Source organism: Panthera tigris, chromosome D4, assembly GCF_018350195.1.
Source record: "Panthera tigris isolate Pti1 chromosome D4, P.tigris_Pti1_mat1.1, whole genome shotgun sequence".
In the NCBI taxonomy this organism is placed as follows: domain Eukaryota; kingdom Metazoa; phylum Chordata; class Mammalia; order Carnivora; family Felidae; genus Panthera; species Panthera tigris.
The window spans coordinates 88,756,998-88,773,299 of NC_056672.1; the positions used below are offsets into that span (position 1 = coordinate 88,756,998).

A 16,302-nucleotide genomic window follows, 5' to 3' on the forward strand; every position below is an offset into this window, starting at 1 on the left:
GAGGCTTAGCACAAGTTCGTTTTTTCTTCATGTCAGGTCTAGTGGGGGCGGCCCCGGTCTGGTTTCCCTTGGACACTTGGGACTCTGCCATCTTGTGCCGGGAATCTAAGGGTGTCACAGTGAGGAAAGAGTGGGCATGAAGGTGGCACGCATGCTGTGCCCGGCCCACGGGGACACATCTGGCTCTGAGGGGCCTGCCTGCGAGGGGCTGGGAAGCAGAGTGTTCCCCTGCGCCCGGGAAGGAGAGGCGGCTAAATAGGAGCACCCGAAGAAGGCATCTAGTGCACGAGGTCTAGTCTGTTCACGGGCGTACGGACATTCCATCCCTGCACCCAAGGGAGAGTGCCGATTTTTACACACTGTTGGCTTGGGGTTGCCAAGATTATTTTAGAAGTTTCGTGCAAGTATTTGCCTGTAGTTTTTTTTGGACGGTCGTCTTGGGTTTGATGTCAAGACTGTATTCCGCTCAGAACGAGTTGAGAAGTGCTTCCCCTTCTGTTCTCGGGGGTGTGCAGGTAAGCCTGAAGCTGTTTGGCACGAATCACCTGTTAAGCCTGTCTGGACTTGACGTCTGTGAGTGGATTTCAAACCAGATTCAATGTCTTTAATGTCAAGAACCTCTTCTTCAGGGCCGTTATCATGGCCCGAATACTTCACTTGTGGGGATTTTCAGTTAAGAGGACTGAAGGGGTCTGCAGAGTGCTTGGTCCGCAGGATCTACGTGTATGCGAGTGATGAGGGAGGTGGCGGCTTGCCAGACCTCTTCCAGGTCCCGCCTCGCTGGGCTCTCACCTTATGAGGTGGAAGATGACAATACCCCTACTGTCGGCTGCAGAGACCAGGAAGTGGAGAAGGGGCCGCTTACCTAAGGTCTCTGGGCTTATCAGCTGCGGAACCAGAGAACAGTGCAAGGCCATTGCACCCGCAGAAGACCGGCCCTGCGCATGGACCTAAGGTCTGAACGGGGGTGGGGGCAGCTAGGGGGAGGGTCCCTCTCAGGTCATCTGAGCATCCTGAGTTGCTGGGCCAGACGTGCAGATTCCCAGGCCCCTCTGGGGGTGTCAGTGGAGCCCAGGCATTTAACCAGGATGGGCAGTAGCAGCCAGGCCTTGCGGCTCTGGTCGGCAGGCTCAGTGCACCCATCTGCACCTGGCCTGTTACCTGCCAGTCACCTGCAGGGGGGGGTGGGGCCAGACCAGGCTGGTTCTTGGTATTGTCGGCTAGTGGAGGACTCAGGACCTCTCTTCTTTCTCTTGGACACCGGGATGTGGGCAGGACAGTGAAGGGGGCTGACACACAGGCTGGAAACAAGTCCGATGGCTCACCTTAAATGGAGGAGACCTAGCCCACCTCAGATAGAAAAGACCGGAACTTGGCTGGTTTCCAAGCCCGTGTGTGCGGCCTTGTGAGTGGCAGGCGGATGGAATCTTGCAGAGGGTGCACCTTCAGAGACCAGCTTTAGGGGTTTTGGAAAGTAGCCCTGGGTACCTCTGTGCCCCCTGAACTCGACCTTAGAAATTTCAGTTTTTTTAGGATGCTGGGTTTGAGGGAGCAGTATAGGGCTTGTGCATCAATCTGCTTCTGAAGCCCCAGGCCTAGGAGGGAAAATCCCAGATAGGGACTGGTAACCTCTATCCCTGCCCAAACCACCCGGCCCCAGCACGCGGGCCCCAGGACTGGGTATGTTACTGCATCCTGCCAGAGGCCCCGCCTGTGTGGAGGCAGCTCGGACTGTCGCTTGGACGCTTTCATCTGTGTTTATTTTCCTCTCATATAAAAGTTACAGGTTTGAAATGTCTGCAGGAAGATGCTGCTATCAGCCAGGTTAGTGGGGGATATATATATCTTACAACGAACGTCGCGGGGGCAGGGGTGTGTGTGGAGGCGCTTCTGGAGAGCTGGGCTCGTGCTGACCTGGCGTGTGCCTGCCCTGCCGCTGGCCCCGGCCCCACCTGCAGGTGAGAATGACTTTCCTCCCGAGGCAGAAAGTCACGGGCAGGCTGCAGTGACGGCACAGGGTCTGCAGCTCCCAGAGCCCCGAGGGCGCCTCAGCGAGGCACAGGGTGGGAAGCCCGTCAGCCAATAAGTTAAGCGCACGTCGCCCCTGCGGTCCTCACACAGGGTCGCCCTGACACACGGGCCCCTCGTCCCTGCCACGCTGCCTCCCCCTGCCTGGCCGGTTGCTCAGACTGCCCAGGGCTCCGGGGGGAGGGCAGGTAAAGCCCCCTCCCCCTGCCCATGCCGGGGGCCAGACCCTGACCACGGACACCCACCTGACCACGTGTGTGGCAGAGACACGGCGTCAGTTATTTGTGGCACGGTGGCCCCCGTGCGTGCACACGACAGCATCCAGCAGAGCTGGGGCGGAATGAGGCGTGACGGGAAGGGAGAGGACAAGACTGCAGCGAGAGGTTCCAAGTGGGAAGCAAGCCCACCCTCAGCACTGAACCACACACTTCAAACAAGAAAGTGACACGTTCCGGCCTGTGGCCGCAAGATTGCCACCAGAGGGGCGTCACTGGCATTTCACAGATGTTCCCCCCTCCACATACAGGACCACAAACAAGAGTGAAGGGAGCTGTTCGAAACCCATGAGGGACTCAAAGGGACTGGTAGTTTAGGAAGTTAGATCCCGGCATTTGCTTGACCAAGTCCCGAGCCCAGGAGAAGCGAGCGCTCAGCCACAGACCAGGACACGAGAGGCGTGGGGGCAGCCGCCCGGCCCCTCTGTGTGCAGAGAGCTCCCTGCCTCGGACCGTCAACCTCAGCAGCGAGAGGGGTTTCCAACAAGGAAGACGCTCTGCCGGAGGAGAAAGCAAGCCTGCCCCGCGTAGACACCGCCGTAGCCAGGCCGGGCCCTGTCCTCTCAGGGCGGAGCAGCCCTGGCTCCACCCGATGGAGGCAGGTAGGAGGGGAGCCCACGGGGCAGGGGGGACAGGAGATGGAGTTTAAGGCACACAGCAAGCGACAGAGGAGGGGGCCGCGGGCCTTCCCCAGGACAGAAACACCCCTCCGCTCTCCACATTCACTCCCCCGGGAGCTCCCGGCCCCAGCTCAGATAAAACCGAAGTCCTCCCTTGCTCCTCCCTCTGCCCACTCCCCAGAGCGCTAGGTGACGGGGGCGATGAAGGGACAGACGGGGGACCACCGTGAGGGCCAGTACCGTGATGGGGAGCACCAGCTCCGGGCCTGCTGAAAGGCCACCTGCCGGAAGAACCTTTTGGGGCCACATCCGAAGCTCACGCCATTTTGCATGTTAAAAAGCAGGGCGGGGAAATGGAAGGAGCCTCCCCGGGTCTTCTCTGCTCTCTGCCCACCCGACCAGAAGTCCCCTTCATTCCAGGTCACTGGGAGTCCAGCCCCCCCGCCTTGCGAGGGTCCTCTACCTGTGTGTCACGTCAGCAGATCCAGGACCCTAGGACCGGGGCGGGGGGGGCGAAGAGGCCACCATTCCCCCCCCCACCCTGTCTGCTGACATCCCTGTGCTGTTGCCAGGCGGGGGAGGGGTGCGGAGGGGGACACAGAAGTGAAAGCAGAAACCAACACCACGGGTTCACAAATCGGGAACGAGACCCGCCTGCTGGCTCCGCTGCGGGCCTGGCGTCCGCTCCCGCGGGGCCGGGAGGCTGCCGGGGCTCCCGCCCGTCACAGCCGAGGGCTGGCTGGGCCTCGGGGCCAGGACGCGTGCAGCCTGCCCGGGGACAGGTCCAACGTCCCTCCCGGTCTCGGAGCCGCCCTCGGGGCCCCTCTCGAGCCGCGTTCTCCTCGCTCGTGCCACCCGCTTCTAGGTTTTCTCCTCCCGGTCTGTTTTTCTCCTCGTTATGTTCCTGGGCTTGATCTTCAGAGACAGTTCCCACAGCGCCTCCTCCGCCAGGTGGTCGCTGAAGTCATTGAAGAAGTTGATGATGTCGTCGTTTCTCCGGATGTCGTAGTGCCTGTGGGGGGGGGGAAGGGCACCAGTCAGAGCCGGTGGGGGCTGCGTGCACCGTCCCGCCCCCAAGCAGGCCCCAGGAGGACACCCCGCTCCTCGGGACCCCCCCCCTCCCCCAACTGCTCTGGAGCCGCCGCCTACGTGCCGTGCAGGGAACAAGCAGGCCACCATCTCCGCGTGCGCTGAGCCTCACGGCCCGGTGGGCCCGTCCCCTCTGCTCGGCAGCGGTACTCACGCTTGCTGGAAGCATCGCATGCTGTCCAGGATGTTGAACTGCTGCCACCGTTTGGAAAAGTTCACCTTCCCGTCGATATAGTCTGGGTTTCCCAGGTGAACAAAGGTGAGGTCCTGCAGGATAAGCCCCCTGGGAGGAGGGAGAGGCCCAGTCACCGCCCCGGACGGCAGTCGGGGCCCGCTCGGGCCCGTGGGCTGCGCCCGGGCAGTGCGTCTGGGAGTGTCCGTGTCTTCCGGCGGGAGGTCCCGACCTCCGAGCTGTGGGTCCCCGGGAAAGCCAGCTCAGGTGCTGGACAAGCCTCGTCACGTTAACGAACGGGAAAGACATAACAAAGAGAGGCTCTCCAGGCCTCCCTCCCCACCGAGTCTCGGGTTTGGCTAACAGGTGAGGGAACACGCTTCTAACTACAGAGGACACGAAGCCACGAGGTGAGCGATGGGGCACAGACGACGCCCTCGCAGGAGCCCAGCCGGCCACCCCAACGGGAAAGCACGGTGGCAGCCGGTGAGGGCAGAAAGGCGAGCCAGCAAAGGGAGGGTCAGTGGCAGCAAGATCCGGATCTCCGAGCGTGAGGGCCCTGAGGGCAGCCCCGGCCCCGGGACACCACTGAGCCTTCTACCCCTCTCTCCGAGACTCCCGAGGTCTCCCAGCTTATTAAGGGCTCTGCTAACAAACCGGTCCCACTTTGATTTTTTCCGCTATTTCCCAGAAGATGCTTCTCCCCCAAAGCCCCGCTGAGTCCATTCCGCACGGACACCCGGGGAAACCCTCTCTGAGCTGCTTTACGTGGCGTGCTCTCGGGGCCCTCGGCTTACTGTAACGTGCAGCCAAGGGTGAAGACCCCTCCCTGAGGTGGGGGTGGGGCGGGAGAAGTGGGATGGGGAGATGGGAGAGGTGCAACCCTGTTTAAAAAATACGTTTTGCATTTATTTTTGAGAGAGAGGGCACAACTGGGGGAGGGGCGGAGCAAGAGGGAGACACAGAATCCCAAGCAGACTCCAGGCTCTGAGCTGTGAGCACAGAGCCCGACACGGGGCTTGAGCTCACAAGCCGTGAGATGGACTGAGCCACCCAGGCGCCCCTGGTTTTAAAGTTAGAAGTAGAACTGTCTGGGTTGGAAACCCTTAAGGGAGGGTCTCTCTGAGGCAGCGGGGGCTCTACTCACAGGTACGGGATGCAGGGGGGCTCCACCTCGGAGAGGGCGGCCCGGTAGGCGCGGAAGGAGGACGAGCTGTCGATCAGTGTGCAGTACTCGGCCAGGCCCTGCGCAGGCGGGACGGTGTGTGAGGGCGGGGACACCAGCCCCTCCTCCCTGCCCGGCACCCCAGAGCCACAGCTGAGCGCCCGGGGGCCCAAGTGGGCTTCTTCTGAAGCACACCGCGACCTGCATCATGCCCCGAGCCTGCCTCTGCTCCTCCCTGCACTCGAGGCAGTGACCTCCCTGAGCTGCCCTTTCGGCACGCAGGGTGGGGTTCTTGCCAGTCTCACCCCCAGCTTGTCTCTTCCCCCGATGTTTCACCTCCTCGGGAACCTCCTACGTGTTCCTGGAGCAGCTGTTATGACTGTCCCACACTTCTCCATACGATACTGTCTTACAATTCTGTCCCCTTGTGTCACCCCTTGGGATGACACCTGAGTGGCCCAGCTGACACCCAGCCCCTAGGGGCTTTGCCTCTCTTAAGGAACCTCTCGACACAAGGATAAAGGTCCAGGTCCTTGCCAGACTCCTCCCTGCAAGGCCCTCGTGGTCCAGAGCAGGGCCCCTCCCCAGTGACACGGCCACGTCGGCCCCTGTCCTGCTGCTTGAAGGTGCCTAACTCCCAGTGTGTGCCCTCCCGTCCCCTCTGACAGGAATTCCCAGGATTTCCTTCTTCCCAGGAAACTCTTCCTACTTGGGTCTTGGTGTGATGGACGCTCCCTCAGGGGGCTTCCCTGTCCCCAGGCCAGACCACCCCACCCTCCCCCTGGGGCACCTGCCCTAAAGAAACCATCCAATACGTCTCTAGCCTGTTCACAGTATGTCCGCAGTGACCAGTGTGGCCCCCCAGCCCAGAGCAGCCCCTCCAGGAGCACGGGTGGATGGGAGGAAGGAACAGGTGAAGTCGGGACCCAGATATGGGCCTGCAGCCAGGTGGCAGGACCCTGTGAGGGGACAACCCCAGCACCAACCGCGAAGATCAGAGATGAGCCACGGAGAACCCAGGTTGGGGGTGCAGAGCAGACATCTGTGTGCCTGCTGCCACAGCTGGCTCGCCAGGGGCCAGGCAGACCCTCCCTCCCCCGCAGCCACTCACCTCCGAGGTCTGTTTCTGCCACTCCAGCCTGCGGATGGGCGCCGAGTCCAGTGCTGAGAGGATGGCCAGGTAGGAGTTAAAGTTGTTCAGCTTCCGTAGGTGCTGCGGAGAGAGGGGAGGCCATGAGGGGGGCCCGGGGCCGCTGGGCAGGGCCCAGAGGAGCAGACTCTGGGCGGGGCGCCCGCGGTTACCTTCATGATCTTGATGAACTTCAACAGCAGCCGCTCCCTGTCCTGGGCTTTTTCTTGTAACATGATTATTGAGCGGACCCTGCGTAAATCAAAGAGAGAGAGAGACCACTGAGCTGAACAGTCTCCTCCCAGACCCCCAGGTGGTCCTGGCGGAGAGGGATGTGGATGCCTGCACTGCGTGCCCAGGGCTTTCGAGGCGCCAAGCACAGGCCCCCGTCTCTGCTCTCCAGGAGCTCACGGCATCGCAGGGATAGGCAGGAGGCCACACACCAAGACGGGGTCCTCCAGATGGAGGCGCGGGAGCATCGAAGGAGAGAGTTCCTGATGAGCACGGGCCGGGGCACCACTGGGGCTGGAAGTGCTCCTCAGGTGGCCTCCGGACTAGCCCAGGGGACGAGTGAGCACGTGGGGGAAGAGGCCGCCTTGAGGACCAGCAAAAGGCCAGCCTTGCATGAGGACGTGACAGGGGCCACAGCAGCCACTCGAGGAAGAGCCACCCCTGCTTCGTCTTAGGCGCCTGCCCTGAGCACACCCTGAGGACCATGGCTCTGAAGGGCCCCGCCTGCACCTCCTCCTTGGAACCCCTGAGGACGCCCCACGGAGGCTTGCTACAGTTGAGCTGAGGAGAAAAACCAGCAAAGTGGGAGGTGACCCACGTTCTCTCCAAAAGGCAGTCCCCAGAGCCTTTTAACAAGTACTAGATGCTCTGTCGGTGGCAGCGGTGGATGGGGTGTGGCCGGGGCCAGGTGCAGGCCGCATGGCTGCCACGCTCTGACCATCCTCCGTCCGATGCCGAGAGGCCATGGGCACCTTTGAGTCACATCTAGAAAAGCTAACAGTTCTGTTACACATTACAGTGTAAACACTTCGGACCTCATTCTGTGCTAAGAATTCAGGGCTTAAAGTATTAACAGAACACCCTCCTCAGCTGTTCTCTTTCAGGCAGAGGCCGGGTGAGGTTCAGCCTTGAGGCCGCCTGGGGGCTGGCAGTGACCAGTGCCGGACGGCACACTGAACTCCCCTGTCACCACCCAGGGCAGACATTACCAATCGATCCTGGCACTCCCCAATCTCAGCCAGCCCTCCAGGTGGCCCCTTCCAACATGCAAGACCCACCCTGCCCTGTCCCTGCACTTGCTCTTTTCCTGCAGTGCCCAATTAATGCCCAGGGCCTTGGAAGAAGCTGGGAGGGATGGAGGGGGCACCTCCTCCTTGCCCTCAGAGCGCTCTGTGGGGGACGGCGTGGGAACCCGCTCAGATGCGCCTTACCAGTAGGACATGTTGTTGAAGTGCTCCGTGAACTGGGTCAAGTTGGGGCTTTTCTCCTCATTCTGCTCTTTGGCCCAAAGCAAAACCTCAGGAATCTGAAAAAGGAAGTAGACTGGATGGAACTGGAGCCCTCTGGCTTCTCTGTGATGGGCCGTTTCTCCTGTCTGGGGACAAGCAGTGGCTGCTTGCCCAGGGCAACAGACAGCCTTCTCCCCAGTCCCCAGCCCTGCTCAATGCCATACCTCTATTTTATAAAAGAGCTCGGCGTCCAGCAGGGTCAGCTGCTCAGCTATCTCATGGCTGTGGAAGTCGTGTAACGTCCCTGGCCTAGAAGACAGAGGCGAGGTGAGCAGTCGGGACGGGACGGCAGGAGCTGGGTGGGCCTTGTACTGCGGCCTCAGAGCCGGGGAGTCGGGGGGGGGGTGGGGTGCAGAGGGAGCAGCTGCCCCTAAGCCCCGCCTCACAGGAGGATGGCAGCCACAGAGCTGACCGGCGGCAGGACGGGGCCACACCGCACTCAGGCCCGAGACCCCGGTGCCTCTGCTAGGGGGGTAACCCCGCTGCCAGGGCCCAGTGGGAGCAAAGGTGGCACCACGGGGCTGAAGGCCGAAACACTGACAGGAAGGGACACATCAACAAACTTCTATGGCTGGGGCACAGGCGACAGACCGGAGACTACATCCCCAGGTTCTTAGGAACGTTCAGGACGGTGGGGATGGGGGTGGGGGGCAGGCAAGAGCTCGCGGCTGCCACGTTAGCGCCGGGAAGACAAGAGCTGACCACGGCCCGGAATGCATTCTCTTGTCTCCTGTCCCAGGAGGCGCCCCCCTGTCCTGGCTCCTCACTTCCTCGCCAAACGGGGACCCATCACACATCATGACCCTGGAGAAGAGGCCTAGCCCCTGGGGAACCCACTGGACCGTCCACTGGGCCGAACCTCGTGGCAGGGCCCGGGCAGAGCCAGGACGCGAGGCTGGGGAGGCACGCCGAGGGCAACGGAACGGAGAGGCTGCGATCGGGGGCAACTCTGCCAGAGGAAGGAGCCGGAGGAGCCACGGCTGGACGCTCACCTGGCGGCCACCCCCCTGGCTGCCAGGGGCTGGTCGGAGTTGGCACACCTGAGCAGCTTCTTCTGGTCCACCTTGTCCAGGATGTTCTTCCGGAGCACGCGCGCCAGGCTGAGCTCCCCGTTGCACACCAAGCGAAAGACCAGTTCCATCAACAGCTTCAAGATCTCTTCTGTCAACTCCACCAGGCTAGAGGGCCGAGGGCCATGCGGTGAGGGACAGGGACCCAGCATAGGAAGAGGCTGCCGCCGCCGGGCCCACATCCACCTCACAAACCCAAGGGTCATGTGACAGCGACCAGCAACACTGGGGACGGTCCCACCGGTGACACTTAGCGGTCGTGCCCTCCACAAGTGCCTGCTGGCACCGGATGAACACCAGGCCCCCGTTAGTGCTTGGGCTATGGAGACATTAGTATGTAAATCCCACCCGAGAGGAAGTTCCCGTTCCCATCCAGGTGACAGTCACTAAATGGTCCCGGTCCCTCAGACCAGCCGCCTTGCCTGTAGGACACTCCTGCACCCTCTCTGCATGGCACTTCCCGAGCACAGCGGCCCGACCCGAAGGCTGGGCAGTCATGGACTAGGGCCTCCCTCCCGCAGCAGGGAAATGCCTTGAAGGCAGGGGCCCTGCGGTTTCTTCCCCGCAGCTCTCCAGACCTAGGAAAGGGACCGGCCGGATGGGTACTTGTTAAGTGAATGGTGACGGCGAGTGCTGACTTGGGGGGACGTGGGGGACTGAGGAGAGCAGACGGGGCCTCCATTACTGCTGGGGGCTGAGGGCACAGGTGCCACAGACTAGGCCTATGCTCCTGTGCCCTATGCGAGGGACGCCCGGCCAGGTCTGGGTGGGAGGGCCATTCTCCCCAAGGGGTCTTGTTAAAGTGGGTGGGAGAAGCTGGTGGCATGTGACGGGATGGACGGCCCCTTCTCCCCAAGGAAGCCTGCAGCCCTGGCGGGTGGCGGGGTTGGGGGGATCCCGGGATGCCCGAGGGCTCCCCACCTGCCTCCCTGCCATCTCACGGGCAGACGCACTCACCAGAGCTCATCCACCACCCGCACCAGCACGAAGAACGTGTTCTTGCTCACGCGTTTCTTGAACGTGTCGGCGAAGGGAGAGAACTTCTCGTACGTGGAGTGTGGGTTAAAGAAAGGCATTTTTACACAGGCAGGGATGGTGTGGTGGCGGGGGGAGGGCTGCCTCCCCCAGCTGCCATGTACAGAGAGCTTATAGTGCACAGGAGCCCTGGTCCCCTGGAAGCCGCTCCCCTGCTCCTCGAGGCCAAGCTTCCTGCAGGGCTCACCGAACCGCTGCAGGCTGCCTTGCTGAGCCTCAGTTGGAAAAGGGTGGTCAAAACCCACATGCTCTAAAACCTCCAGGTCTCCAGGGAAGGGGCATGGCCCAGAGGGGCTTCCTGCACTCTTGCCCTGGGTCCGCTCCGTCCCCATCTTTCCAGAGCCTCTGAGGCCCCTTCCCCACCGTTGCCACTCCAACATCTGTTCACCTCCTGCTCCTCCCCAAGGTCCTGGTTTCTGCCCAGAAAGTCACAGATCCTTGCCATCCTCTCCAAACCCTTCTCTGGCTGTCCTTCCTGCTCTTCCGTGATCCACGGGACACTGGAGGGGTGGGGACACACCAAGGACCGTCACCAGAGCCTGCAGCACAGGACTTACTAGCCAGCTAGGCCTAGGATCTTAAGGCTGCAACATTCCCATCAATGCCTGAAGCAGCTGAACAAGGTAGGTGCCCGGAACCTGAGCTGGGAACCTATGTCAGTGGCTACTCTCCCACCAAACAGCCGTACAGGTCATTTACCTTCTCTGAGCCTATTTCGAATCACAGAACAGTGATATAACAACACCATCCATAATATGGCAATAACATACGAAACAGTACTGTAACTGAGTGAGCCTTCACGGCACGGGCTTAGTTAGCATCCTGCCCGACGCTAGGAAGTTCTCGACAGGTACGCTAAGCCAGGCCTGCGAGCAAGTGAATGCAGACTGTCCACTTCAGTCTTGAGGGACCAGGTCCTCTAGTGCTGGGGTACGGGGACCGCAGAAGGAGCGACAGAGGTCTGCAGGAGACATGAGCCTGGTGGGGGAAGCCTTAGGACACACAGGAAAGGAAGGTAGACAGCTGGGAGGCAGAACGCGGGACTTCCAGCCCCAAGTAACAGAGGCTGTCCAGCAGAGGGCAGTCGTGGGCTGCGACAGGGAGAGGTGGCCAAGGAGCAGGTGACCCTGGGCTGGCCGGCTTTTTAGAAAAGCAGGTTTGAGAGAAAGGTAATGACAGCGGCTCCCGGGGCCCTGGGTCTTTCTCGGCTGCTCCCGCACAGGGTAGTCCCTGAAGGGGTGAGCCCTCGGGGCAGATGAGGCTGAGGGGCGGGAGTCGACTCTCCCTGGACATGGTACTTCTGTCCGCCGCTGGTCTGCCTCCAGGCAGAGTGGCCGTGCCTACCTCTGCGGCTGTTTATCGGAGTCCCGATTCCGGTAAGCCCTGCACACTTGGTGCCTGTCACCTCAATGCCCTGGGGCTCAGCTCAGAAGCTGCAGGTGCCACTGACCTGGGTCTCTTTGGGGGCCTGGGTGCCCCCCCACCCCTCGCAGGTGCACCAATTCTAACTCCTTTTCAGGACTCCTTAGTGACCGCAACTGCCATCAGGCAAGCCCACCCCCCATCCCTTATGCCATCTCACTCAGCCCCTGGGCGAGGACAGGGGCTCGAAGAGCAAGCCGGGCCGGAGGGACTCGGGAAAGGATATCTGTACTGCAGCTTCTTGATGAGCTCCTCCGGGGTGATGAAGGTCCTGTAGGTGGTCAAGAAGGCCTCGCAGTACAACACCAAATCTAGAGAGAAGAGCGACCACTGAGGGATGGCTGCCACTGGCAGGGGACGGAGATGGCAGCGTGCCTGCTGCACGTATTTGCCATCTCTGACGACACACCGAGCGTGTCTTGTCTGCCCTAAGACCTGAGATCCAAAGGGCCTTCATCGTCATGGGCACAGAGAAAATAATCCAAACTCATCAGCAGGATTCTGAAGCCAGGTCACAGGTAATACTTTAGGGGGCAGTGTCCAGGGGCAAAGATCTTGGGAATTTCCACACACTGAGCGATAAGGCTGAAGGGCCACAGCACGTTGCTGGAACACAGAAGCACCAGGGAAGGGAAGGCCAACCGGGAGAAGCCTGGCCCCGGCGGTCGGGTGGGACCCAGACCAGCAGCTCCCACCCCTCACTCCCTGCCCTTCAGAAGGGCTGGCTCTAGCTGGGGATTCCCAACGTTCCCAGAATTCCAACAGCCCCCTGGCTCTGCTTGTGCTGGTGATGCAGTCCCTGATGCTAAAAAAAAAAAAAAAAAAAAAAAATGGAATGTTTTAAACGCAGGACACTCCCCATCACAGACTCCCTGTCTGGCCAGGCTTAGGAACTTCAGAGTTAATTCTGTGCCAGAGCTGAGGTCTGAGTCCTGACTGGGTCCCAAAGTGTGCGCTGCTCACGGTGAGGCCGAGGGTGACACACGCACACAGTTTAAATCTGTGTCCTTCTCTGGACACGGACCCCTTCTCTGTCTTCTCTCATTCGTCCCCCAACTCCCCAAGTGCAAGAATCTAGGGGACCAGCAGAGGGGTGGGCCCGGCTGGCGCAGCAGGTGTCGGGAGGGAGGCTCACAGGCTGGAAACGCACAGCGGGGCCCGACGGCGTCGTGCTCAGGCGCCTCCTTCCCGGACCCTCCGCTCACCCGGCTCACTGATAACCGGGGCTTTGTTCAAAGAGGCGGGGGCAAGGAGGCAGAAGTGAGCCCCGCACAGGCCACCGCCTGCTTCCGGCAGAACAGATCCAAGTCCGCGTGCCCTGAGCCGCGGGCTTCCCGGTACAGTGCCACCGGTGTGGTCTCTGGTCCACGGGAAGCCACCCGCCCAGGGAACGTGCCGTGTGGCCCCTGGCCTCCCCCGCCCCAGTCCACCCCAGGTACAAATGACTGTTTCCCCCCGGAATCCTCAGGATCTCCGTGAATGACATCGAGAGGAGGCCCCAGGCGGCAGCACCTGCCCCGGGCACAGCCGGCAGACCGGGCGGCTCTGGTCTGCCCTGCCCTCGGGGCTCCCTCTGGCCACACCCGCAGGTAAGCCGCTCAAAGCCAGGACGGGAGCCAGCTCCCGCTTCAGCCCTTTTGGAGAAAGAGGAGAACTGTTCCTCTCGGCCCAGCTGAGGAGGACGCTCAGGCGGGCGTGGAGGAAGGTTTGCCGCAGCAGAGCGAGCGCCACTTCCCGAGTGCTGGCCGCGTGCCGCGCTGGCTCGGTCGGCTCCGTGCACCTCCCTGTCCCCGGGCCACCGCTAACCTCTTCAAGCAGCCGAGGCCGGAAGGAGAGGGACGTGCCCGGATTTGAACTCCGCGTCCGGGACCGGGGTCTGCCCTAGTCCAAGGAAGCCGGGGGTAAAGAAAGCCCAGTGGCTACGGTGAATTTGTTGGAGTCCTTTCTTCTTTTTCTCTATTTTTCAAATTCTCTGCCACGTGAACATTTCTGTACTATTTTCGTAACTTAGAAATTCCCAGAATCGTTCTGTGTAACATATTTTGGGAAACCTGCTATAAAAACAGGGACGTGGTCATTCATAAAACTAACATTGGTGGTGTAAGGTTTCAGGCCTGGGGTGTTTTAATTCTTCCCACAACTGACTTTAATCCTGCGGTCACATCACCTTTTCACTAATTTTCAAAGACATCAACAGAACACCAGGCACCCGTCCCCCGTCTTGACTGAGGTCAAGGCCGTGGCGCCTTCCTCACGGCCCTCCTCCTCCTCTCCCTGTCAGAACTCAGGGCACGACAGCTCTGGTGCCAGCACAAAGTCTGCCCAACAGTGGGTGCCCTGCTCCTCCAGCCCCGTCAGCGGATCAGGACGCTGACTGGGGCAGCCGCGTGCGGAGGGTCGGAACCCCGTCCTGTGACGGTGCTGCCACTGCTCTGGGGCTGAGGCTCCCGGCCGGAACGTGTGCCAGGACCTCCGTGAGTGAAATCCATCTAGTGGTCTGGAATAACGTAATGAGTCAAACATCAGGAGAAGCAGAAAAAGCTACCCACGCGTCACCGTGACGTTAACGCTGCTGAACGCGTTGTTATTTGAGGGACCGTGGGGGGAGCACCTACTGGGTGCCAAGCTCTGCACTTGGAGCTCCCTCTCCACTGACCCTGGGGGCCCTTCACCAGTGGAGGACACGCCCTGACAGGGCTGGGAAGCATCGAGCCCGGCTCTGTCCCCCGGGGTGGGCTCTCCTCACAGTGACCCTGCTGCACCCGGGCCGCCGTTCCGACCCGCTCAGGGCTGGCAGAGAGGGCCACGGGGCCAGGGGATGCCTGGGGAGCTGTGACAAAGGCCGCCGCACGGGGCGCTGACGCACCTTTCCTGTCTGTCTCAGTAGCGTGCACCAGCAGGATATCTCCGGACCCGCCACGGACGTCCGGCCCATCGTCACCCTGCAACGACAAGAGCAAAGCAGGGCGTGCGGCAGAATTCGGCCGTAGGAGAGCTGCGCCGGGAAGTCCGGGGTGGGGACGAGACCAAGTCCCTGCACTGTGGAGACCCCGGAGCCCCCTTCCCTCTGGCCTCTGTCACCCGGGAGCAGTGCGGCCGCGCACGGAGGCCAGTGTGCCCACGTGGCCCGCCCAGCTCTGCGCGCTCGGCGGGCAGGACAGACCACGGCTCGTCTGGGAGCCGCCCGGACACCAGGGCACCCCGCTCTGGGTCACAGTGGGGTCAGGGGACAATAGTACCATCAGATCTCTCTCTCCTCACCAACCCCGGGGTCTCAGAGGTGGGGAGGGCGGGACCCCGTGGGGAGGCAGGCGGGGCTGCCAGTGGCTGCTCCGAGAAGGCAGCGGGGGCAGTGGGCTCCTTGCGGGCGCACCCGCTCCCACAACTGCAGCCAGCGGCCCCACGTTACTGTTTCCCCACGTGGGAGGAGTCACAAGTCCCTCCACAGGGAGCACTCCCAGGAGCCCGGAAGCGTCACAAAGACGCTCGATTATGCCTGACATTGCTTATGGGACACCAGCTGCCGTCTCCCGACTAAAGAACGAGTCTTACTTTCATGTGGGCAAACAGAGGCTTTAGCCCATAAACCTGCTGGGAGCCAAAGAGAGCTGGCAGCAGGCGAGCCTGAGAGCCCACACCCCTGCCTCTGATCCTGAAGGACACCCACCCCGCCAGCCTCCGTGGGCCCACGGCCCGCAGGCTCAGAGGCGCCTGCCTCTCCGAGCACTTCTGTGTTTCCACGCTTGGACTCGAGCCCCGAGAGCATCGTGCATTTCCAGCTAAGGGTGAGGGCAGCCACGCCCACGCCCCGATTTTTCAGGACTTTCTGCGAAGGGTCACGAGACGTGACTTCTGTCGGCAGAGAAGCCAGCTGCCCCAGGGTCCCCGCCGGCCTCGCCTTTCCTGTCACGCTCTGCGGCGGCCGGCCCGGCCCAGCGCACCCCGTGCCAAGGGCAGTATACCCACTGCTTGTCTTTGCATCTGTGTGCCGCCACAGCTGGAGCCCAGAAACAGTCCTTCCCCAGGGCGGGGTCAAGGCTATGACATGAAACTGTTCCTCTGTGCTTCCAGAATCGCCATCCTGGCAAGGCACAGGACAGAGGCGGCTGTGGCGGCTAGGCCTGGGATTTCTTAATCAGCCTGTGTCTCCCACACGGAAACTACCGTGGGGCATTCGGTCAACAGTAATGTGAAGGCGGCTTATGCTAATGAGGGCTCCCCATGCTCAAGCTCTGAACTGAACACCCTCCACAGAGTTCACAGTCATGATACCTCCGGAGTCCTGTCCTCTGGGGCTTAGGTTACACGACTCGCCCAAGATTACTCTCTGGAAGTACCCGAGAAGGGGACACGGGACATTTTCTCTAGGAGTCCATCTGTTTGCCCAGTGTCCTTCAGCACCCACCGTGGCCCAGGCACGGGGTCAGAATAAATGCCGTGCACAGAGCCTAGGAAGCGTGGGGTGGCCACCTGGGGCGTCGGTGCCTCACTTGGGTCTTCTGTTTGAGACACCTCCCGGTTCCATTCTCCTCAAAGCCCTCTCACTCCCTTTATGGCCCAGACGCTCAAGGAAGGCCCGTCCTCACCTCTTGCTTCAGTGTCAGCCTTGCCATGATTTCATTATGGTCGATGAGGGACAGCTCGTCAACTTCCTCCTCCGACCGAGCCAACTCTGAAGCATCTGGTGACCTTGGGGCCCTGGAGGGAGAAGTGGTTTGTGTCGCAAGCGTCCAAGAGGCCCCAGCATCCAGGACACCAGGGGCCCGAGGCAGTGCGG

At 61.4% G+C, this 16,302-nt stretch overlaps 1 protein-coding gene across 12 annotated transcripts in view; it reads right to left on the reverse strand.

Moving 5' to 3' along the window:
• Positions 1-1,743: 1,743 nt before the first annotated feature.
• Positions 1,744-16,302, reverse strand: part of RAPGEF1 (Rap guanine nucleotide exchange factor 1) — a 131,371-nt gene continuing 116,812 nt past the window's right edge. For all 12 annotated transcript variants that reach the window (XM_042964375.1, XM_042964374.1, XM_042964365.1 and 9 more), the window contains 12 exons: positions 16,112-16,223; positions 14,392-14,467; positions 11,752-11,836; positions 10,026-10,118; positions 8,991-9,176; positions 8,163-8,247; positions 7,921-8,015; positions 6,652-6,730; positions 6,461-6,562; positions 5,332-5,429; positions 4,167-4,295; positions 1,744-3,935 (listed from right to left, as the gene is read on the reverse strand). In XM_042964375.1, the coding sequence (XP_042820309.1) occupies positions 3,785-3,935; positions 4,167-4,295; positions 5,332-5,429; positions 6,461-6,562; positions 6,652-6,730; positions 7,921-8,015; positions 8,163-8,247; positions 8,991-9,176; positions 10,026-10,118; positions 11,752-11,836; positions 14,392-14,467; positions 16,112-16,223 (1,291 nt within the window). In that variant the 3' untranslated portion in view covers positions 1,744-3,784. The remainder of the gene's footprint in view (positions 3,936-4,166; positions 4,296-5,331; positions 5,430-6,460; positions 6,563-6,651; positions 6,731-7,920; positions 8,016-8,162; positions 8,248-8,990; positions 9,177-10,025; positions 10,119-11,751; positions 11,837-14,391; positions 14,468-16,111; positions 16,224-16,302) is intronic.